The 23,773-nt window shown below is 35.3% G+C and overlaps 7 protein-coding genes and 2 long non-coding RNA genes across 13 annotated transcripts; 3 read left to right on the top strand and 6 right to left on the bottom strand.

The window, feature by feature from the left end:
- Window positions 1-2,459: 2,459 nt before the first annotated feature.
- Window positions 2,460-5,530, bottom strand: LOC141910726 (tubulin epsilon and delta complex protein 1-like). Its single transcript, XM_074801465.1, has 8 exons — window positions 5,281-5,530; window positions 4,456-4,555; window positions 4,157-4,365; window positions 3,912-4,067; window positions 3,735-3,833; window positions 3,565-3,651; window positions 3,281-3,451; window positions 2,460-3,197 (listed from the first exon to the last, which is right to left on the bottom strand). The coding sequence occupies exons 1-8, from the start codon at window positions 5,398-5,400 to the stop codon at window positions 2,814-2,816; spliced, it is 1,326 nt and encodes a 441-aa protein (XP_074657566.1). The 5' UTR covers window positions 5,401-5,530; the 3' UTR covers window positions 2,460-2,813.
- Window positions 5,531-5,829: 299 nt separating this feature from the next.
- On the top strand, window positions 5,830-7,928 carry LOC141904397 (proteasome subunit alpha type-6-like). Its single transcript, XM_074792985.1, has 7 exons — window positions 5,830-5,983; window positions 6,086-6,180; window positions 6,337-6,418; window positions 6,513-6,668; window positions 7,153-7,331; window positions 7,428-7,522; window positions 7,605-7,928. Exons 1-7 carry the CDS (start codon window positions 5,908-5,910, stop codon window positions 7,660-7,662), a joined length of 741 nt encoding a protein of 246 aa, XP_074649086.1. The 5' UTR covers window positions 5,830-5,907; the 3' UTR covers window positions 7,663-7,928.
- A 458-nt stretch (window positions 7,929-8,386) lies between these two features.
- On the bottom strand, window positions 8,387-9,055 carry LOC141915141 (GTP-binding protein Di-Ras1-like). The gene has a single exon (XM_074806559.1). It carries the CDS (start codon window positions 9,053-9,055, stop codon window positions 8,387-8,389), a length of 669 nt encoding a protein of 222 aa, XP_074662660.1.
- Window positions 9,056-10,357: 1,302 nt separating this feature from the next.
- Window positions 10,358-15,001, top strand: LOC141914446 (uncharacterized). Of its 5 annotated transcripts, XM_074805650.1 has the most exons (7): window positions 10,358-11,030; window positions 12,180-12,270; window positions 12,719-12,918; window positions 13,382-13,467; window positions 13,569-13,796; window positions 14,150-14,195; window positions 14,630-15,001. In XM_074805650.1, the coding sequence occupies exons 1-7, from the start codon at window positions 10,609-10,611 to the stop codon at window positions 14,637-14,639; spliced, it is 1,083 nt and encodes a 360-aa protein (XP_074661751.1). In that variant the 5' UTR covers window positions 10,358-10,608; the 3' UTR covers window positions 14,640-15,001. The 5 variants fall into 5 exon arrangements, with proteins under 5 accessions (XP_074661751.1, XP_074661770.1, XP_074661781.1 ...); XM_074805669.1 differs by lacking the exon at window positions 14,150-14,195 and having other exon boundaries at window positions 10,358-10,994; XM_074805680.1 differs by lacking the exon at window positions 14,150-14,195 and having other exon boundaries at window positions 10,359-10,994; window positions 12,180-12,258.
- A 294-nt stretch (window positions 15,002-15,295) lies between these two features.
- On the bottom strand, window positions 15,296-16,586 carry LOC141909259 (putative small nuclear ribonucleoprotein Sm D2). Its single transcript, XM_074799652.1, has 3 exons — window positions 16,480-16,586; window positions 15,858-16,034; window positions 15,296-15,770 (listed from the first exon to the last, which is right to left on the bottom strand). Exons 1-3 carry the CDS (start codon window positions 16,482-16,484, stop codon window positions 15,596-15,598), a joined length of 357 nt encoding a protein of 118 aa, XP_074655753.1. The 5' UTR covers window positions 16,485-16,586; the 3' UTR covers window positions 15,296-15,595.
- Window positions 16,587-16,688: 102 nt separating this feature from the next.
- On the top strand, window positions 16,689-17,610 carry LOC141914849 (tetratricopeptide repeat protein 9C-like). Its single transcript, XM_074806168.1, has 3 exons — window positions 16,689-17,043; window positions 17,142-17,327; window positions 17,411-17,610. Exons 1-3 carry the CDS (start codon window positions 16,752-16,754, stop codon window positions 17,500-17,502), a joined length of 570 nt encoding a protein of 189 aa, XP_074662269.1. The 5' UTR covers window positions 16,689-16,751; the 3' UTR covers window positions 17,503-17,610.
- A 260-nt stretch (window positions 17,611-17,870) lies between these two features.
- LOC141915130 (cation channel sperm-associated auxiliary subunit epsilon-like) lies at window positions 17,871-20,549 on the bottom strand. The gene is made up of 14 exons (XM_074806549.1): window positions 20,486-20,549; window positions 20,328-20,407; window positions 20,094-20,252; window positions 19,897-20,010; window positions 19,603-19,686; window positions 19,468-19,526; window positions 19,297-19,375; window positions 19,136-19,188; window positions 18,894-18,936; window positions 18,718-18,800; window positions 18,538-18,637; window positions 18,373-18,462; window positions 18,124-18,284; window positions 17,871-18,048 (listed from the first exon to the last, which is right to left on the bottom strand). Exons 1-14 carry the CDS (start codon window positions 20,547-20,549, stop codon window positions 17,871-17,873), a joined length of 1,347 nt encoding a protein of 448 aa, XP_074662650.1.
- A 160-nt stretch (window positions 20,550-20,709) lies between these two features.
- LOC141900664 (uncharacterized) lies at window positions 20,710-21,035 on the bottom strand. The gene is made up of 3 exons (XR_012618749.1): window positions 21,006-21,035; window positions 20,841-20,919; window positions 20,710-20,751 (listed from the first exon to the last, which is right to left on the bottom strand). It is a non-coding gene; the product is annotated as an uncharacterized LOC141900664 (long non-coding RNA).
- Window positions 21,036-21,260: 225 nt separating this feature from the next.
- On the bottom strand, window positions 21,261-21,620 carry LOC141903463 (uncharacterized). The gene is made up of 3 exons (XR_012619077.1): window positions 21,593-21,620; window positions 21,444-21,511; window positions 21,261-21,314 (listed from the first exon to the last, which is right to left on the bottom strand). It is a non-coding gene; the product is annotated as an uncharacterized LOC141903463 (long non-coding RNA).
- Between the last annotated feature and the right edge of the window lie 2,153 nt (window positions 21,621-23,773).

Raw genomic sequence — 23,773 nt, 5'->3', positions numbered from 1 at the left:
AGCCTCTCGAATCATTATTTTTTTTCAAAATCGCTGTTAAAATTGTCTTTCTAAATAAATTATCTAGTTTATGCGTCCATGATTTGACCAAGAACGACACCTTGAACGTGCCAGTGCAACAACATGACGAAGTTAACGCTGAATTGGACGTTCTTCGATAACAAGCCGTTAACTCCAGGCTTTGTCGTTCTAATGCTGCATGCTGCATGTGATATCGCAACGAACTTAATTTGATTTCGGACAACCCTTGGGTATCGACAGTTAGAAAAAATAATCTGCTATTATATTCTAGCCTATTCTGAAATACAAAATCGTTGATATCACTGCGATAAGAAAATTGCTGAATATCTATATTTAGGAAATTGCTCTTCTTACGTTTATTAATAGAAAAATGTATTACATATTAATGAATTATTGTCTCAAACCTTCGATTGTATATATACAATAGGGTTTCTGCGTAATCACTCGTTACCTACCTACGAAATCTCTGACATACTAAAACAGAGCATATTCTGACATCTACCATCTACCATCTCATATTTACCATGTAAAAACAATTTTGATGCTCATATTACCAGTGGATTACCTACTTATAACTTAAGGCCTTGGGTTTATTTTTGCATATTGCTCAAATGTATGTGTATATTTCGATCCAGATTGCAACATGATTCATCCAGATTTTTCATTTAGTGGTCTGCGAATCAAAACTTAATACGAAACCGGTAACAAGATTTCTAAGATTGCGTGATTTTAATTGAGTATTTCATTACGGATTGTAAGCACTACTGACCTTACTGAAGTAAATATTGTCTCATCCAAATGAATGACCCTGCATGTGTGTGACTTGACAGTTCACATTAATGAATATTCTTATCTGCACTTTCATAGATTGTGGGTTATCGTAAAATTAAACATATTCATAATCAATGGCATTATAAGTATAACCTTGTTGCTGGAAGTTGAAGGCCTTGAAACAAGATGTAATTATCTATCATTCAGATCCCGACCTTTACATATTGTATGCGGTTCGATTCACAGGTGATATTTATCTATTCGATTTACTGCCTGAACTTCATTCCGATAATATGATTAAGCAAATTCATCTGAACTGTGAAGTGTTTCGATTGATATTTCATGAATTCATGTCATATTTTATCAGCATCGGTGAAACCCCCAAAAAATGTTTTATTCTTATTGTATCTATTTGAATTAGTGATAAGTGTCGCAGGTACCGAGTTATTTCTTCGCTGAAAACACTTCAGTGCGTCATACGTGTAAGTCGATTTTTCTAGTCAGATTTTATGAGATTGGTTATACGTATTTATTAAGACCTATTATACCAAAAGAATTGAAAAATGAAAGAAAAAACTGCAGATTTCGACGTAGACCGATTTTGCGTTGGAAACCTTCAAAACAAAAATGAATTAGATTTGGGTGATCAATCTACGTAGTTTAAAAAAACACACCACACTACAACTGACCTTAGTGTAAAATACAGAAAGAAGCTTTTGAGAGGTAGAGGTAGAAGCAGCATCAGCAGCCGTTCCCCAGCATCCAATAAAAGGAACAGTCGACGCGAGGATAAACGGGGATAAACTAGATACGCTGTAAATAGATTGATTAGTTCTACAGCGCAGGTTGTATCGCTATCACGAACTTTATTCAATCTTAGAGTTTATAATTATACCGTACACATATAAATGATAACATGATGCACAAAATATCTGCGGCAATTATTTGACAGTCACAACGAAAAACAGAACCATTGAGTTCTTTTAGTTTTCGTTTGAAGGGGAAAACTGGGTATCCACTCACCTACCGAGTCTTAATTTATCCTACAGCGAGGTCGTGTCAAATAGCTTTACTAATGAATTACGCGATAAACGATAAAATGAGTACCACCTCAATAAACGTTTTATTCAAACTAAATGGTGAAATTAAACCGGATAGGAGTCAAGTACTCGGCAATCGAATAGATGAATACACCTGTCCATAGCTTATGTGTCTATGAAATAGAAACCATGAATTTTTCCACTCGAGGGGTAGTATTTCTTCACTTCCTTAGTGTGTTTAGATCCGCGTTATACCGTGGACGTATAAATTTTGGTTTGAACTGATACTGAATGCGAGTAATAAAACCAAAAGCAAAATATCATATCAGGGCGATAGTGGTTGTTAAGACTTGAAGTGGCTGCAGAAAGATAAGTTTTATTGGCAGATGACGTCATTACGATAAATCGAGTGGAAGTCTGTAAATGCGATGATCGATAAACATTGATTAGAGATTTTTTACTTCGTCTGGGGAAAAAAATATGCAAAAAGCTGAACTTCCAGCTTTTCACATCTGCAACACACATACGTTATGTCTTCTCCACGTCGCGTGTGAAAAGAATCCACGAAGAATGCCCCAAAAATCCATAGCATTCAAAATCAAAATGTTTTCACTGAATACTAACTTTATTAACTTGAATATTCACACAATTTCAATGAATTTCGCTAAATGTATGTGATAATAAGATGTTAATAAGAATTGCTCTGAATACCACCAACGGATAGAAATAAAATGGACGGTTTCCAATAAGTAACAAAATCTCATAAAACTATACTTCATAAAACAATATAGTAATATATACAGGCATTTACAATCGTTTAATACAGTATCATTTATGCACCGTAAAATTAATTTATTTACATTTCGTGACACAAACAAGTCACAAATTTGTTCAATTAACAAAATAAGTATATGTACCACCAGTACAACAATTCTAAAACTGTCAATTCTCAAATCGTCTATCCAGCGCTACGATTCATCATTAGGTAGAATAGTACAAAGGTTTTTTACTCAGCGGAGGAACGACAATAGTTTCACGGAATTGATCGCTCAGTTTTGCTAACTCTTCTTTGAAATTATCCTGACGTTTATTCAGTATAGTCTCTAAGTCTACAACTTTCCCAGTTAACAGATCGACCTGAGATTCGAGGTTAGTGAGAGCTGCCTTTTCATTTTGAAAATCATTCGCCATTCCAGGTTTCTTCTGGTCGTAGAAAGCGAGTTTGGGATATGCTCGTGGTCTGGTCGAGGAAGACGTCATCTTTGTATTAGATCTATTATGAGACAGTGCAGTTTCTTGGAATAGTATCTCAGATTCTATGGATTTAATAAGTTCATCTAAATCAACTTGCGAAATATTAGACGACTGAAAATAGAAAACAGTTTTAGATGAATGAGGAATTGTTTTTTTTCGCTCGCAAAAAAACATATAAAGCATGATTTACAAACCTTTTCAAAAACTAAACGTTCAAGATCTTCGAGCTGGTTTTCATAGTGACTGATACATCGCTGTAACCGAGAATATGCAGCGTTCATTTCATCTACACAATCACCAGGGATTGATAAACGTGATTTATCGACTACTTCAGTTTCTTTTATTTTCAGATCTAGAACACTTTCCTAAAAGTAATATTCAGAAAATATTATGCACCAATGCTTAGATGATTAGAATATCTTTAGCCCAAAATTATCAGTATTCATTCTAAAATATCTGAGCAAGTAATAATATTTACCATCCATTTCCAGAATAACTCATGGTTTTGTTTCCAAGTCAGTAAATTTTGCAAACGTTTATTGTCATCGTCTAATAATTTCAACATCTGAAATGAAGCCAAATAATCAACATTATCAATCAAGCAGAATTTTTGGTAAATAAAACGAATTTGAGAGTAGGGTAGCGCACCTTTTTCAGTGCATCCGGATGGCGCAAGAGATAAACTTCGAGCATGGATAAGTGACTCCTATCAGGTGTAGTGCTGACCCCTTGTGTCGATTCATGAATCTAGAAAATAGAAATGACTGTAAAATATTTTTGCTAATGCCAATTTCTCTTCATTCAGAAGTTCAAATCAATACAAACCTTATGAATGTATTTTGTTTTCTCCATTTGAAGAGCATATAGTTGTTTCATCTTAGAATGTAGTTTACCATTTAACCACAACAAATATTTCACTTTCTCAGAAGGATCATTGCTCCAATTATTATTATTTGCTAATTTATAAGAAGCTTCCTTGTCCTAAAAAGTATTCAAAATGGAAATGATTATACACTACTAACGTCAAAGACGAGAATATCAAATCGAAAGCTAAATGGCAACGAAATTACCAAAGAGTGAAATAATGCTGTATCTTCACCAATATCAATGCCACGTCTTTGCATGAACTGATCAATAATGGACTCTTTACAAAGCAACCATCCTAGAGCCAACAGTAAATCCCGACTACCTGATGACATGTCATTGGGAAGCGTGTTAAAATCATGACACGTAAATCCATATCTGTTTATTTCTCGTTTCACATATACCACTATTTCCTCTGAATAAAAGAAACGAATGCACATTTCAGATGGAGAGCATTCTAAACAGGTCTCATAATTATCAATTAGACAGAACATAATTTCAATACCTTGTGATAAATCTTGGATCGCTTTCACTGGAATTTCATCAACTGTTTTGTACTTAACGAAGTAAAGAAGTTCAAACAGAAGAACCCAGAAAGGACGTGTCTGTAAAATATATCAACACAAAAAACATCAATTCATTAATATCAACAAGTGCCAATCTAGTCTGAATACCAGTCGTTGTTACGGGTTCCCTACAACCCGTTGTTGGGGTACGACGGCTAGGTACTAGACTAGTGCAATCATGAGTTAGTCTGCCTGTAGTCTGAATACCAGTCGTTGTAACGGGTTCCCTACAACCCGTTGTTGGGGGACGACGGCTAGGTACTAGACTAGTGCAATCATGAGTTAGTCTGCCTGTAGTCTGAATACCAGTCGTTGTAACGGGTTCCCTACAACCCGTTGTTTCAGGAACAACGGCTAGGTACTAGACTAGTCTGCCTGCATAGTAGTAGTCTTCAATATTAACCGTCAGTGGTTAAGTTTCACGATCAGATATTTAGATAGATCAAGGTATAAGCCCGTGCAGTTATAAAAGCTTACCACCAACAATTAAGTAACTAACTAGCCTGCATCCAGCAGTTACCAGGTACAAGTAGAATGTCAGAAAATCTTGTTTGATTTATTTTTAGTGATTTCTAATCATAATAATGGAGCGACTGCAGTACCCGTAGGTGTCTCTAATGGTTTATGTACATGAACCTAACCAACGCCACACAATGGAAAGGTGGCCTAGACTGCAGTTAGACCCTAAAAACCATGGATAAATTTAAACTTGTGGATGGTGCCAGCTTCGGCAAGTGAGGAGAAATAAGAGAAAAGCAACTAACCGCTTCATCTCGGTTAAACTTTGCAAGACGAAATGTTTCGGCAGAAATTTCAGTTGCTCCATTCTCTTTAAGAATTGCGCACAGCAAATGTATGGCTTGTCTAACTGGCACTTGGGCCATTGCGACGTGAATTCGAAAATATTGGACGATTTTTTCAATAAAACCTCCACAAGCCGAACAACACCTAAATCAACTACAGCCGCAAGAAAATTTAGATTTGTTAAAAGGAAACCATTCATTTCTATTTTAAATTCTTTTAAATAAGAAGTTTGAATGTATCAAATATTCTATGCATTAGTAATAAATTAGGTATGAACTATAGTTTATTCAAGTATAGTGCATAATATTTGTACAAATACGCGAAGTGAAGTGTCCGATTCTGATGTTTCATCAATTTCAACAAAAATATTTTGAACTGTTATTTGTTCTTATAATAAAAATAAATCTTATTCTATACGATATAAATGTGTTTAATTATATTTCTAAAACAAAATTTATCACTACACAATAAAAATGATTTAATCTTAGTAACTTACTCTTGTCCATGAATTATCGCAACAGCGCTAGTTCCGGTATTGCGAGGCAATTTTTTGATTAAATAATTTTGTTTTCGAACTCAAAACAGAAATGTCGAGGGGAAGTAGTGCCGGATTTGATCGCATGATCACGATATTTTCACCAGAAGGTCGATTATATCAAGTTGGTGAGTATATTTTAGATATTGTCGTTAAAAATCCGAGTCGTTTAATTAAATTCAATTCAATTTTTTATTGTCAATTCATCGCTTTGGCGTAAATTTTTTCAGAATATGCATTTAAAGCGATAAACAATGGTGGATTGACCTCAGTGGCAATAAGGGGCAAAGATTCAGCAGTTGTCATATCGCAGAAGAAAGTTCCGGTAAGTAAATGAGAATGAGTGGGCTTTTTTGTTTCGCTCTTCAAAATTCACCTCACTCGTGACTAAGTCGGTCTTCGCTCATTCATCATTTCAATACATAAGTCTCAAACCGGCAATCATACATTTGCTAACAGAAAAGCTGTTATTATTTCACAGGATAAATTGCTTGATGCTGGAACAGTGAGCCATTTATTCAGACTTACTGAAAATATTGGATGCGTAATGACTGGGATGCTTGGTAAGTCATTGAATCTACGATTTCTACATTCTTCATCCTAGATTTAAAAAAATAGGTTTCCTTTAAGTCTTCTTGATTATCTTTGTCTGATTAGCTGATAGTCGCGCTCAAGTTCATCGAGCCCGGTACGAAGCAGCCCACTGGAAATATAAGTATGGTTATGAAATTCCTGTTGATATGTTGTGTAAAAGAGTGGCCGATATCAATCAAGTTTATACACAGAATGCAAGCATGAGACCTCTCGGTTGCAGTAAGTTTTTTTTTTAAATCAATGTCTGCTGGGTTCTTACAAATCAGTGAAATCAGGGAATCCTGACTCTACTTGGAATCAGGGAAAAGTTGTTCATGCTGGTGACAAAAGACACAAGAAACCTCATGGTATGAAACAACCCCACTGGGGCCATCTTATGGTTAAATCAGGGAGAATTTTGGTCAAGGGTATGGAAAAATTTCTGGTAATTTTGAATTCTCTGATCGGTAAGAATCCTGTTTCTAAGATCGACTGCCAAAAGGGTCATGTAGCCACTTTCATTCACACTACATTATTAAGAACATTCTAAATCTAGTCCGATTTAGGACATCTAGCAAGACCAGTGAAAACAGCTGATAAAAAACGTGTGTGCACCGCATTTATTTGGTCCGGTCCCAATTGGTCCGTTCCTGGTACATGCCAAATTAGAACGGTTTAGTAGCGAGAGCGTGAACGCAGCTTATTTCATATTTCGATTTTGTAGGTATGATCCTCATAGCGTATGACGATGAAAATGGAGCGCAGGTTTTTAAAACTGATCCCGCCGGTTATTTCTGCGGTTTCAAGGCGACGTCCAGCGGAGCTAAACAACTCGAAGCCAACAGTTTTCTCGAGAAAAAGATCAAGAAGAAACCAGATTTATCTCTTAATGAAACAATTGAGGTGAATGAGTAATTTCGAATTCCTATGATGGTTCTTGTTCTATTTTTCACCTTTCAGTAAATTGATAATAAAGTAATTTTTCTTTTATTTTAACAGTTGGCCATCACGTGTTTATCATCAGTTCTCTCGGCTGACTTCAAAGCTTCAGAAATCGAAATAGGTGTTGTTTCAAAAGACAAACAAAAATTTAGGTAAATACACATTGCGATGCAGGGATGATGAAAATATTAGATCTTTGGAAGTTTAGTTGTTCATTTATGGTGTTTTCTTCAGGGTGTTAAAAGAGGAAGAAGTTGATCAACATCTCATCGCAATAGCTGAGAAAGACTAAGGTAAAGCAGGATTATTCTGTGTATGACGGATGGATCTATTCTCAATACAATGGATAGAGACATTCTTTCTGTTGAGACAACATTCTCAACTGTGTTAAGAACTCTTGTCACGCTTTGACACGATACCTTTCGACAAACTTTGTTGGACTTGGACCAAAGATAAGAAGGATTGCTTCAAGTTGAGTGTACATTATATTGTGAAATTTTCGAATTTATTCTTTCCTGATCCTACTACTACTAGGAAAAATAAATTATTTGTAAATTATGCATTATTGTTTAGACTATCTTCTTATGCGGTGCTGTGTTGATTGTATCTTGGGTAGCTGTCAACAGAGTGGTTGTCCTATGATGCAAATCCAATCAGTTTCTAGAGGCCTTATCCCATTTGTGTAGATACTGTGCCTTTGGTCCTAACGAATTGCACAATACAGCGGAACCTTTAATAACTACCTCGAATATGACAATTTATAACAAACCTAGAATTTCATTCCAAATACTGGATATTTTTTATACAAAAATGTTTTCTGGTCACCTGAAGTCGATTGTAACAAGGTCCAGATGCATTATGAAAGTATCAAATTGTCTCCTGGTTTTACAAATGGTGTTTGCATTTTCATTGAAACAACAGAAGTACAAATAAAGAAAAGTGTTTTCTTTTTGAATTTTTCACTTTATTTGACGTAACATTTCCAAACACATCACAAATATTCATCGTAAAATATATCATGATATACATGTAGTACACATACGTAACTTTGGTCGATTCTTCAGAAATCTATTCCTGGATTTTTTTAGTTCGATTGTTGCGTCTATAAGCATCGCGATCGGAACAGTTTCTCTTCTCTTGTACCGTTTAGACGGAGGCAGCTGACAGTACAACACGAGTTCATTTTGTACGTGGGATGGTATACACTTTCGGAACAGTTCTGTTACATTGACGTTATTTTTAGCGGATGTTTTGATTAACTCATGTCCCCAGTCGTGTACGGTCTCTTCATAGAAAGAGAAATCCAACTGCCATTCCACTCGATCAAATTTATTTCCTACTATTATGATGTGAGCGTCACTCTTGATACCGATGATTTCTTCCCGTAATGCAGAAACTTGTTCAAATGTTGACAGCTCGTTGATCGCAAATACTATGAAGAATATTTCACCCTTTGTGATCGCAAGTTTTCTCATTGCCGGAAACTGATAACTTCCAGTCGTGTCTAAAATGTCTAATCTGAATGAATTGTTGATGCTGAATTCGCACTGGTGATTGTCTTCGATCGTCCGTTTGTGTTCTTCTGGAAATTTATCGAACATAAATCGCTGGACGATACACGTTTTACCAACTGCAGCTGCTCCCATCAGTACAACTTTCACCGGTTTTTTGCGATAGCACGACATGTCTTCAATCGTTTCTAGGCACAGACTAAAAGTCCTCCTCATAACATTGCTTTTATATAAATTTCTTCATTCGGTCATAACCACATGAAAACAGGATGTTGGTGATTAACACATTGGACACCATTAACAAGGTTTACTTCACTTCTTAGAAGACACACAAGTTAGTTTACCAGCAGTTAGTTTTAGAGGTTATCGATGTACATCTAGACTAACATTTGGATCACCCTTATGAACAGATTTTGTTGTATAACCTTGCACAAGGCGGTTATGAAGGCATAGGTTTTAAAAAAGATAATTACAAAAACCTTAGTGGTGGCTAGTTATTTGGGACTAAGTTCTAGATTGTTCTGCAGTATATATAGTAAATATGGATAAATAGTTGATGAAGAATATATTGATTTTTTTCAAATGCAAATATTTTCAAATGTTCATATTTTTGTTTTAAATGCACTTCATTTGTTTAACCCGTCCAGAAGTTTTTCGCTTTCACCGCAATATTGATGAATCAGTAAGAATCAACCGACCTGTACCGGGTGTTAATAGTGTAATATAGAAACTCTTGAAATGCCTAGTGACCATACCTCCATAACTAAGACAGTGTATGTGTAAAATAGAGAATAAGTCAAGCGAGGAGACTCATTGATATATACATGTATGTGTATGTACATATATTACATGGACAACACTATTTAGTTACTGTTTTAAAGTACAGAAGGTAGGTGTCAAATTTTTATATTTCAATTTTATTTGGCCATTAAGCTGAAATGAGTTTAGAAATGCATGTTTCCAGGGAAACTGAGTCAATTAATATGTTATGCATGATTGTTCGTATTTCAGGCGGTTATAAAAGAATTTATATCAGCAGTGCTTCTGTGTGAGCTGGACTTAATCAGACCTAAGTAAAAAAGCAAAAATGCCTACTTATTATAGACCAAAAACTTCATATGAAATTGAAGCACGTCAAAGGCCAAGGACTGGACGCCGGCCATCATCCAGGTAGGAAAGTTCCAAGTTCAGTACACTTTTTTGTGTGACTACTATTTTATAGCATTGATCAGCTTTATATTAGACTACAAAATCGTAGGCTCATTGAGCAAATCAAAAAGATCATAAAACTGGAATGAAAATAAGTCAGGTTTGATAATTTGATGTATTGTAATGAGCCATTTCATTAAGATATACATTCAACCTAATAATGAACCATTTATATTTATTTTGGTGCGAAGTATTGATTTCTAGTCCATTAATACGCTTTCAAAACCTGTCCTGATTATTTTCATTTCATTCCAATGAAGAGATCATGAAAGTAAAACCGTTTATATGGAACACCGACAGTTATTGATAAGGACATATTGTCATATTCCTATGTCTAGTACTTAGTGTCTTGGTAACCATTGAAAATGTGTGTATATGTTAAAAAACAGGTGGTTCATATTTACTGATTATAGCCAGCTCGTAGTTAAGCCTCAAGTTTCGCACAGCAATGAGAATTGTCAGATTAACGATTGAAGTCTAGCTTTATTCGAGTGATAATAGTTGTCACATTATTCAACATGGAGTTCTCAGGGTCCGATGAATTTGGGTTAACTCGTGAGAATTTGGATATAACCATACCAGACATTGATAACGATGAACAGGGTTGTGTAAGCACACAACGAAAGATTCCTACTTCGTATAAGGAGTATTTGGCTGAACTCGAAAAACCATTGAAGCAGATATCAGAAAGGGCTATTTCTTCGCCGCCCGGAATAAAAATGGGTCGACATTCCAGACTCAGTGGTGATTTGCATCGTCCTGTTTCACCTGGTATTGATATAGATTGGTCGAAGTGGGAATTTTGTTTAGAACCAGAAAAGTATCCGACTCCGGATGATCCTGGACCAAAAATCATTCTCCGTCCGCGAAGTCCGTCTCGCAGGAAAATGAAAAATCAACGAAGGTATCTTCGTTTAGTAGATTCTGATACTAGCACTTCGTAAGTTTCGCACAGCTTTCACCTCGCTTTTAAATCCCATTTTTCCTTGTGTATATAGTTACATTAATTTACGTCATCCTGCAAACGCACTTATAATCCTCACGTGGCGATAATAGGATTAGCACCGAAATTTCCCCCCCCCCCCATAGAGAGTTTCAGAAAATGCATTAAGTTGACACATAAAATTGTGTTGAATCTAATCTTAAAGATTTTTATAATCATTGAATAGATTGAAGCAGCCTTATATATAATATTAGTGAATTGTATGAAATTATTTTTGTGATTGAACGCACCTGATAAGCCATAAACAGTGAACATACCTATCAGTTGCAATAATGCATTTAAAGAGCAATGAATAACCATAAGGCCAGAGAAGAAAATTACGTATTCTATTGTGGGGGGATATGATTTTGAGTTCTTTGGTCTTTTCTATTGTCCATCTTTTCGAGATAGTAGAGGAGAATTGTTTATGCCCAGTATGTTGATAGTGAATGCAGTGTTCTGTTTGTCACACTGGAAAGGACAGTTTTTCAATTATTTATCACGCCAGATCTAGTAATTAGTTGTCACTGACAACATAAGATACACTATATTGATATATAACCTGACCCTTACCTTACAACTAGGGATATATTGTCAGTGTCACTGCTACATAATAATTGAGATATTTTTAAGCGGTAAGTTTTGAAAATTAGTCAAAAATCTTTTCAGTTCTTTCTAGTCTTCTTTAGATTCATAAGCATATCCACCTACATGCACTAGAGACTACACTAATGACCTTTTATAGTTTCTTACTAATTGCAATGTATTATTCTATACTGCGTAGACCTCGGAATCAAATTTGTTTCGATTGAATTATGTATGATAAGTTGAAGCATTATTTTGTTACTGCTTCAGTGGTCGTGTTATTGGTTTTAATATCACATATGCATGAAACCTTGGTATTCTATTAATCAACTGCTCACTACATTTTATGTACAACTGTTTTATTTCTTGCTGGTGAGACATTTTATCAGGGGTTAAAAAGTTACATGTTCAACCATGACAAATTATATTTCATTTGTGCGCTGAACTTGATCTAATGTTTGACTACTGCATATGAAATGCTTAATAGCTGTGTAAAAAAGGAATTATTCGTTTATGTTACAGGGCAGTTACTTCCATGTCCAGAGCTGAGACACCAAAATCTGAAGAACCCAAATTTGTGCCGGTGGAAAAGCTTAAAGTCGTGAGTTCTGAGGTTGTATATCTGCTTCTATGCATAGTTATTATATTCTATTCCTAACTGAGTGCTTGTTGCTGGGACCTAACTAACTACATTGAGTTCTGCTAAAGAATCAGGTCATGAGTTAGATCATGGACTCTAGTGGACGCCATTCTATATTATTATTTTACTCATACCGGTACTTCATAAATTTCTAAGAGCAACATTTCATTTTTGCATTTATGATTTTCCTAAATGGCACTTCTATAATGTAAACCCATGTTCTAACCTCAACAACTGAAAATTAACATCTAAGGCACAACTGTAGGGATATTCTCATCCTAGCCTCCACCAAGTGCAGAATCCAAGGTGCTAATGTGTCGCACCGATTATACAAGAGCCCCTTGAAATATTAGGCCCCTGCCATCATTTGAAATTCACAGATAGTAATTCCTATAAATTGTAATTATTTTTTTCATTGCAGACGCAAACAGAATATCCATACCCAGAACCAATACCCGCGTTCTATCCTGGCAACATGACTACTCCAATACCAGTTAGATCAGGCTCACCAGTGAATAAATATAATAACATTCCACATGATTACTATCAGTACGTAGTTCCTCAGAATGGTTACTCTGCAGATAATAGAATGTTGTTCAGAAAACAAGTAGAAGCTCCGAAGTAAGTTGACTAAAACATAATTGGGTGACTGTCTTAAATAGGGCAGCGTGGGCATAGATCATCTCAAACATCACAATTTAGGGCTCAGAAGTCCCTTTTGAAAATATTTTGGATGTTGATCGAATCCAGATATTATTCACAGATTTCTTTGAAACCCGTATCAATTTCATTCATACCAAATAATCCAGATTAAGCGTATAATGTAATTGTATTAATAGCTTAATAGCTACACGCTACAATAACCCACTATATACAAATGTGAAGGAATAAAAATTTCTTCACTCCTGTCAGTGCTCTTTAGGAAGAGGCGAAAATTATTTTAATTCTTGAAAAATAGATTTTATTTTTAATGTGCAGGGGTGGGTTTTAATTTTCTATTTCACATGTAGTATTAGAAATCACTGTGTTGTGTTACGGTATCTGAATATCATACGACTATTGGATATGTATTCATTTTCTGTAGAATTCGTTGTGGCCGCGTTGGAAGCAGCTGGAGACATGTGAAACAGTGCCTCGGAAACCTTGGTAATCAGATCATGTTTATAGATGGTAAGTTTCTAAACTTCCTAACTTGTTGAATGGGATTCGATCTCTAACTTCATGAAATTCTTTTCTTTAATCAAAAAAACACTGATGACACTCACTTGTAGGTGCTGTCAAAACGGAGGATATTGATAAGTTTCCACCTTGGGGTTTTCACACCCAACCAAAACGACCTGACTCACGACAACAAGTGTTCTATGAGCCTCCAACTATGTATAACACTATGAATGGATTACCAAGGCAAAGACCGATGCACCACAATGGACTCAACACTGAATATAATCAGCGAGCAAAGAAAGGTTACAAGTATTGGTATGAGGAGAAAAAACCGTCACGTAAGTTGAATTTAAGGTTCATTTTGAGTTGAGAAATCCTGCCAAATTTTAGAAATGTCGATGAATTAGGCAACCTTATGAGACTGCTTATTAAAATGATTTTGAGCAAGTGATTTCACCAGAGTTAGTTGTAGCTCCCTGATTTCGCTAACTGACTCGTTAGCATGACCCAATTAACAAGTCGAGTGCCAATTTACTTTGGTATTTGGATTTTACGTAAACTGTAGCTTTTGACGTCATTTGAAATTCTGCAGTTGATTGTATTTATCTAGTTGCTTTCTTTCCCTCTTTAGTATAAGAAATTGCATCCTTTGCTAGATTGATTTTTAAGATGATTTTAATTCGTATGATAGGTTTAGAGAGTTTAAAACGTAGTAAGGGTTCCAGGCAATCGAATAGGTATTTGTAAAATTTCACTGTTTCCTGGTTGTGCAATCAGCCAAGCTTGATATTACAACATGATAGAAAGGACTTTTTGCTTAATTTCACTAATCACCAAATCAATTAGAGCAAGCTTCTCTCATTCATTATGCAATTGATCTGCATTTTGAATGCGCTTAAACCTACCATGGATGTATAAACTAGTTTATACATCCATGAACCTACCTAGCAATGCACGGGAATTAAAAATTAGCTTAGCAAATACACATAAGAATTAGCTTATATACCAGCCATTCTATATTGTACTGTCTTTATTTGTAAGAGAGTAATTGTAATACAGCCGATTGTTGAAGATCAGAAAATGGAAATGTTCAAGTGTGTTAATTAGAAATACACTGCCTAAGGTCTATTCCTGCTTTACATGTATTTCAAAGTAATTTTCCCTTTTTCAGAACGACCTAAGATGACAATTCAAGGCAGATGTATGAAACTTGGTATAGGCTACTAGGAGGCACTACGCGCGTGTTTAAAATAACTTTTTCTCTGAAATATTTACTGCATCTCCTACAATTTCGATTACTTTTCATCAGATAGGCCATTTCACGCATGTACCATGTATCGCGGTAGCTGTCTGCAGTAGGAGATACATGTATCAATATTTACACTTCAAAAATCGTGTTTTTCATCCTTCTTTGTAGTTGGATATGATAATATGTAAATGTACAATTAGATTTCTTCTTTCGCTTTATAATATACCGCATATGGTTATGCTTAGCTATGTTATATCCTTTAATTTACGTGTAAAAAATTGTTTTCTATTACGCTTCGTTCAAATACAAGAAATATTATCAGTAATTATGAATTACGTTCAAATTAAGGAAGTTTCAAGCACCATTTATAGCATACGTTTTTAAGGAATTAAGGAGTCGTAGGGATCCTGTTTTTAATCTTCACATCAGCAAGTCCACCAGGCATACGAATAAATATAAGAAACAATCCAGCAACAATTAGTTCATTCGAAGAATGAAACAGAGGAAAGAGGAATAGATAAATACAAGTCAGGACACTTCAATATCTAATGCATAAAAATTTATTACAAAATACAAGTAAAATGTTTGACATGATAAATGCACATCCAATTAAATATCCTTTTGAATATCAAACTTATCTTGCAAAACCACAAATGTTGGGGCTGTACTTTTATCACACTCCAATTGATTGTTGTATTTACTTCAATGGATCTATGGTGACATAATTTACAAGTGGAACTGATAATATAACGATACACGACGTACATATTATTTGATCGCGGAGGCAACGGAAAACTCGACCTAGAGTTGAAGGAAATTCCGCCACATCATCCATCGATGAAACAAAGAGTTTAATTAGTCAATATTTCTGTCGAGACTCGGCTCGATTTATTTACATAACGCAAGTGGATTTCGTAGAACGAGAATGACGCTGTCTCCCCTGAGAAACATCTTCGAGATGAAGCGATCTTTGTTGACCGGTTTCGATTTTTTCTTTCCTTTACCGGTCCTCGGGTATTCTGTCCACATTTCTTTGACATTTTCCAACACCATATTGCAATGCCTGCATATAATAATATAACATTTCAGAAACAATAGACTGTAAAGAATGTATACCAATACTATACTGTGAAGTGCATCATTCACTTACCTGTCAAACGCTTTGACCCGACCTAACAATTTCTTATTGTTTCTGCAGTTTATCAGAACTTGTGTGTTATTTTTTACCGATTGCGTGAGCACTGAAAGCGGACCGGTGTTAAACTCTTCCTGTTCCTGAGCCGCTAGTTCCTCCGGGCTCATTTCTGATTTAGGCTTCTGCATTAATCTGAAAGAAACGTCAAAATATAAATTGAAAATCACATTATTTCTTTCAAAATATAAGCCACAATAATTCTACATCATCTTTCAATGAATCTATTTCTCTAACTAAACTCGTAAAACCCGAGGAAAAAAGGACAGGTGCAGCCACTTCTTCGTTTGTTGACCAACAACAACAAATGCACTGATGAAGGGACCTAAGACCTCAGATTTTATATCAACAACACAAACATGGTCCAGGCAATCAATACTCAATTCCCTGAAACGACCTCTACAACCTTCTAAATATCTCATAACTGCTACAATTTTTCTAATCCTCCCGAATTAAGGATGCAAATTTCGAAGACTATTGACGCGCAAATGACAGCATTATCCCCAAACTTTTAAGTCAAATGAGATTAAAATCAATTAAGCATAATTTCAAAAAGTGTTCTAGAACAATATAAACTTACGCCATATTGATGTTTGACGATTATTCGAGATGAAAATTACACAAATTCTGAAACAAATAGAGACGCCGATAATTCGATTCCCGGCTCCACACTTCCGTTCGGCGCGACGTTTTGTAATTACCGGATAAGGCCAGGACCGGCGATTAGTGTAGTACTCCGAAGGCCGTCAGGAATGTGGATACCGGAAATAAATTCAATTTTATTGACACTTCTTACACTTCTTTAGATTTACTGATTCACTTCGTGGCTTGATAAGTATTTAGTCAATAATCATGTTTGGTAAGCAGTCGCCCGAGGATAAGAAAAAGAATGACCTGAAGAAGTTGGAAGCTGCGAGAGCGTTCAAAAGTGAGGGGAATGAATGCTTTAAATTGAAGAATCTGAAAGGTGCAATTCGAAAATATCACCAATCTATCCTGTACTTAAAAGCAATTGGCATTGCAACGACTTCCCACACTGATCTGACGGGATTAGTGGAACAGGCACCGCCAGAAGCATCGTTATCACAAGAATCTAAACAAGAGGCCACACAATTAGGGATTGATTGCTTTAATAATTTAGCTGGTAAGAACTTCGATCAAAAGTAGGAAATATTACAACTTCAATTAATTGTTTTTTATGACATCTATAATTGATGGAAAGTCATTTTCAATTCGTTCCAGCTTGTATGCTCGGCCAAGAGTCACCCAATTATGAGAAAATAGTTCAACACTGCAATGATTCATTGAAACTTGGTGAAACCACGAAGGCACTTTATAGGAAAGGAATAGCGCTGTATCACTTAAATGATGTAGATCGGGCAATGGAGGCTCTTAAAAAAGCTTCAAATCGTGCTGATGGACAAAAAGGTAATCATGCTCTAGAAGGCTTGATTGAACATTACACAGCGTTCATTCAAGAATTCTAGTTAACTTATTTTATTATTTTTCAGATCCCAATATCAGAAAGTATATGGGCTTATGTAGTGTAGAAATAAGCAAACAGGACAATAAACTGAAAGAAACCTACAAAGGAATGTTTTGATACTGGACTTCAGTCAAAGCAGGCGCAGAGACATCTCCTGGTCAGAGCATGAAATAACACAATTGTGAATGTTGTCATTTTCATTTTGAGCTAGCTTTAAGCAGTATTTTGAGTAATTGTAAATATATATTATGTTTTGTTCAATGTCGGCTTTATTCAATCATTGAGAATGGATTTATTGATTTTCACTTCTCAACAGAAAAAAACAAGGAAAAACCCAAACAACTTTTTAGATGAAAAACGATTTGTATTTAAAAACTAGAAAATTGCGAACTCATAATTGTTTAATTTCAATAAAACACTAGAAATTATGGCACTAATTTGGAACTAAGTAATACAACTTATAATGTAGTCTATTTTTCATTTAATCATTCATTTAAACCAAGTTCCTTGTTGTATTGTTTGCGGTAAATTGTGTATGTCCAACAAACTACTAGAATGATAGCAGACATTATCGCACTAACTGATATCAATAACGGCATCATATCTCGCTCGGGTACTGCTCCTGATGATTCTACAGCAAATCTCGTCGATAACAAACAAAAACTGAAACAAATTACAAATCTAAATCATGAAAAAAAAAGATCTGGACCTCTTTGGTGGAAAGAATATTAAACTGACCTATAGTTAGGATCAATGATCCATGCTTCGAAGATGTAAATTCCATTGTGGTCATTTGAAAAGATGATTTTCGTTGGACCAGTGCCGTTGAATATCTCGTAAATTTGTCCACTTAAATCAGTGTATCTTTCAGTTGTATCGGCGAAACAATCGACATAATTCTATAAAATTACACACGGCAAATAAACTATTAGGACGATGTAATTGAAATGATAATTTGCAAAGTTGTCTAGGATACGCTTTTCTTACATGCGGACCCCAAATCCTCAGAGGATCATTTTCTCCTGGTAAAGCCGTCATCATAGAATTCCAAGTTTGTGCAGGTTGCCGACATCCCGCCTGAAAAGATCGATATTACTGATATAGAAAGTTATTTTCTGAAGCCAAACAATAAACAGCGATGGCATTTCTTACCCCTTCCATCGTTCCGGTGTATGAAAAGTCAGTACGTCGATTTTCCTCCCAGATCACAAAATTTGCATCTACGTTTTTGATAAGTACATCATTGTCATACCTATTCTCCAAGCAAAGAATTATTTCAGTATTAATCCAATTACAACTGTCCTAATCACTGATTATCGTTGAAATAGTTACATTTCTAGCTCTGGTTGAAAGTTTTGAAGATTATTTTCCCTCAGAATTGGACAGCCGAGATTATCCCAGTCGTAAAATGCAGACTGAAATAAAGGATCGAGATGACAGTATTCTGTGAACATTCATCAATTACCCTTTTGTTTTATAAAAGCTGCGATCTACGGAATGAAACTAACTTGAGTGAGGGTGCTACTACTATCGTATCCAGCCACGTACTTGCTGAAATAAAAACAAAAATTCAAAGACACTAAAATCGTAATGTAATTACTTCTTGATTTGAATTAATTCCATGCACTTACAGAGGGAGAGTGAAGTTATCAAAAAATGAACAGGATCGCGGTGCTCTACAATTAAACAAAACATCCATTCAATTTACGTTGTTGAATTATTGTGATTATTTGATAAGAAAATTACTTACTTTTTCACTCTTATCTGCCGGCCTGGAGGGCAACCCACAGATATGTAATTTACCTGTAGGTAGGAGAGGAACAAAAAATCAACCAGATAAGACACCCATCCTTGTTGAAAAGTGAGGTTCAAAGACGATTAAATTGGTTTTAGTGTTTTTAGTATTCTTACAGTATTAGTTAGAGCTGGGCAAGATAAGTGAATTTTATTCGGCTTCAGTTCAACTACAACTAAACCAGATTTGTTCAACCTGTCATTAGAAAATGTTCATTATCATTGAATACTGGAGATCAGAAGGTTAGAAATATTCAATTATCGTTATTTTTCATATTCAATTCTTACTTCAAATCCTCGTAGTTTTCTTTTCCCAAGAAATCGAAATCCTGGTAGAATGTCAACGTCTGAAACATAACTCATTAAATTTCTATCGTTTTTTTTACATGACCTAAAACTATGATGTACAATGCCGAGATTTACCTTATTTTCGGACATCATTCGAGCTTCGTGTTCTTTTTTCATGCTGTGTTTGTATCTTATTTTCTCGTTCCCGGTAATATACAACTGGAAATATGATATATCGTTATCACTCGAATTATGATATATCGACCTTTAGTTGAACGTCGTCAATACTATTCCGTTAATTACGATGATTTCCAGCATGTCACAGCTAAGATATTTAGATACCAATCAAGATTTGATACGAAACCCGTTTAATACGACAATTTCACTTTTGCCCACAAGATACGTATTAGGTTCCACTGTACGACTTACATCTATTTGATTTGTACCAGTAATCGGATAAACAACTACCGCCCATAAAGTAATCCGTTCATTCATGTCCATGAAATACATATCTTTTTCCACGTTGTGAACAAAATAGCTAAACTGAAAGAAATGGCTTTCATTGAATCGAATGATGTTTATCATCAAAAGCGAATACAATTGGATGGATGATAGTTTAGACTTACAGGACATCCAGTTTCAGGATAAAGCGCACTGCGCACCTCATTAGCTAGTGGATAGAGCGTTTTCTCCACAGATGTCCCGTCGGTTTTTGTTATATAAAGACGATTGAGAATATCGAAGAATAACATTATCTGGTCAGACGGTAAAATGCCATATTCCAACTATATAAAGTGATTAAAATATGTAAACACTTTTCTCCAATCAAACAGAATTTCAGATTATCTATATTGATTTACCTTTAGCAACTGCTTTAATTTCACACGACCGTAGAAAATAGAATTATTCTCGGTTAGTACGATAATAATCCCATCTTGACCTATATGAAAATGAGAATTTTTACTTTTAGCGAAAAGAAAAATATATGTATATAAGATGAATTGGTTAAAATACATACTGACAACAGCCTGTTTGATGGCAGTAGTCCCAAAAACAGTACTATTACATTGATAGAGATTCATCACACCTACTTCACCATCTACGAGATGAAAATGATAAATGAGTTGATTTCATATGCCGTGGATTATCTTTATTTCTATGATACGAAATTCATGCTACAATATTAACCTTCGTTATAACTGTAAAACAATGAATTTTGGTTCCAAAAAATAAACGAAGCTATGCCTGAATTCAGATACATAAGTTTCATAGGGCGACTCGGAGCTGAAATAGATATGAAATTAAATTAGATTGAATCCTTTTTGAGTTAGGACAATGGAAAATATGTTATTATAGGAACAAAAGCCCATCACCTGGTGTACTGTTCATATTTAGGACAAATTGCGAAATACTCCACGTTCCTTTTCTCCAGTTAAATGTGGCAAATATGTTCTAAAACAAAATTTCGGGGAAATAATCTTAATATAAGAATTAAATGGTATATCACTGGTCTAGAACGTAATGGATCTAAACGATACCTTTTCTTGAGAACTAATCGTAATGGCCAGTGAAACTCCCATCGTACTCGGAAAGGTACCAAACGCAACCGAAGTTATTAGAATCTGAGAAAGGATGCGAGTTATGTTAGCTTAATTGATTCCAAAAAATATTGATATGTATTTTTCAATAGTTGCACGGACAATTGGACGAACCTGGGTGACGTTTGAACTGAAAGCGGCTTGGATCGAATCGGTCGGCAATGCTACTTCTGTGAACTCCACTGAACCATCAAATCCATAAACAAATAATCTTTGCGAGTTCCAAGCAGCTACCATCATGTTGTCATCCTAAACACATTCCAGTTTATGCTGCTTATGTAAAACCCAACAAATTCTCAGATTTTCGAGTTTTTTGGGGGGTTTTAGAGCGAGGTAGATACAACACCCCAAAGGAAAATATTTTAAGAATAAACTTACAAAACTATCAACGCCCATGTCGCACCAATTGCGCCCAGTAATATGTGTTACAACGCCCGAAGGAAGACCTTCATATGAAATAAGAATAAGTGACATATTTTTGTGAAAGTACATTTTTAAAAGTTTTCCCTGGCTTTGAAAACGCGTACCTGCGGGTTGAAGAAGAATCAAGTTATGTGCATCAACCAGATATACGCTATTACCAACCAGAATGACTAGATACTGAGATGTGAAAACTACCTGGTCCACTGCAATACTCACATTTCCCTAAATAAACATACGCCGCTGAAAACTACCGTAATCATATAGACTTTGGTAAATTCTGATTTTCATAAATAATCGCTTACCAGGGAATTTATATACGAGAAAACATACAGTGGATCAACCGTAATGAAGTTGTCCTGGGTCAGAAGAATATTGGTGCTGTAAAATCGGATATTTTCAAATATTAGCATTTTACATCGGTTGAAAATTTAGAAATTTCATTTATTTCATTATCATTTGTAGAGTAGAATCATTAAAGCCCTTTGTCGTTATTCATTTCCGTGTTAATTGACTCAATGCCCGAATGAATTTCTTTTGCGATTCGTAACTTAGTGGTGATCGTACTTGACTACGATAGCAGCGACATTAGCAGCACATGGATCCTATCAATAGATACAAATAAATCAAAAAGAATCAAAAAGATTTCAAACACGATTTTTAAACACGACTGTAAGATAAGCTGTTCTATGCGGAAACTTACTCTCACAATCTGAGGATTCGTCGAAGAACCGACGAGCAGAACCTGAGAAAATATTAGAATAGAAGACACTTTAAATCATGTAGTTTCAGAGATGAGTCAAAATACTGAATAATTTACTTTTTCCGGAATCGACGTCCAGTTGAACATTTTATTGTAGAACTTCATTCCGGGTAATAGAATTGTAACATCTCTGTAAATCAAATATCATTCGGTATAAGTTCGAGAATCTTTGAATCTTAAGTACCGCAATTTAACTTCGATAAGAGAGTTTTAGTTTTTTCACCCTACAAAACAGTCATCAACCGCCATATTCTGACCATGAATCATAGCTTCCCATTGATAAACTTCGTTCACGTGTACATGAAATAACCACCATCCATTATCTTCATCGAAACCTTTATATTCCGCCCAAACATCGTGACTGTAGTGCAAGTGCTGAGCTTGTGCGCGTACGTGTGGAATCTGGCCAAACTGATGAAACTTGTTAGTTAACAATTTCGATACCTAGGATGATAAATTGAATCAATGTATTCTTAAGACTATTTTCTAAACTATATTGATAACGCTATTGGTATCTGATCATTTGCAGATAAATTGAACTGTATTGTTTTGTAAGTGAAGTTAGCTATGACGACACACATGAATTTCGGTGCCTGTCCTAAAGGAGAATTAACCCTTTGATATCAGGCAATAGTCTCAGCAAAAATACATTTATGTATTTTTGGTCTCATTCATATGTTATATTCCCAAAAATTAAGTGTTTGATTGCGCTGAGAGCTGAGAGAAAATCATTTTCAGAACATCTGACTGGATATAAGAATATTTACGAGAGATGGCGTTGTTGCTGAACCATCCCTTTCAGATTCAGAGGCGTGCACTTCATCAATGATCCATACACCTAATCTACTGCCCTGTGGGGAAATAAAGTAATCTTTTATTTAGGATATCTTTAATGCACGGGCATTAATAATCACTTTCCATGTGCATGTACTCATTTTCGAATACCTGTAGACTATCCCTCTTTTTTACCATACCAGCGCTGAAAATATAAACAATTTTGATAATCAAGTCAATGTAGTAGGACCACATATGTAAATTTAGATGTGGTAACAGTTGAAATGAATTCAAATCGAAAATGAAATTTCGAACCTGAGCCCCAGTTCTGCAGCATGCCAGCGGAAACAAGCTGGACTCTTTTCCACACTGATATAACGCAAACACGATTCGGCTGCATTCGGATCATTCTAGAAAATGTGATTTAGATTTTCCTTACGTCAGCAGAAGTTAATCGGGATATTTTTTTAAGTATAGACGCCTACTTTCTTTACTTACAAATGATAATGATATTGGATGTTGTCCTGATATTTCACAGTGCATGTACGTCTCCACAATACTAACGAATTTCACAGAAATTTGCGTAAAATTAAAAACGTCTACTATTAATTATATATCGTTCGTAGCTAACACAAACATTCTAAGACAATTGAAAATTTTGGTAAATGAATACCTGGAGTTGGGAACTTGACAATAATTTGGAACATTCCAATATATTACAGACTGCGATCCTAAATATTCCAGTTTTATC

The sequence above is a fragment of the Tubulanus polymorphus genome, chromosome 1 (genome assembly GCF_964204645.1).
Source record: "Tubulanus polymorphus chromosome 1, tnTubPoly1.2, whole genome shotgun sequence".
Taxonomy (NCBI): Eukaryota; Metazoa; Nemertea; class Palaeonemertea; order Tubulaniformes; family Tubulanidae; genus Tubulanus; species Tubulanus polymorphus.
The sequence above is the reverse complement of the archived record's forward strand: the minus strand, read 5'-3'. Positions and strand labels throughout refer to the sequence as shown.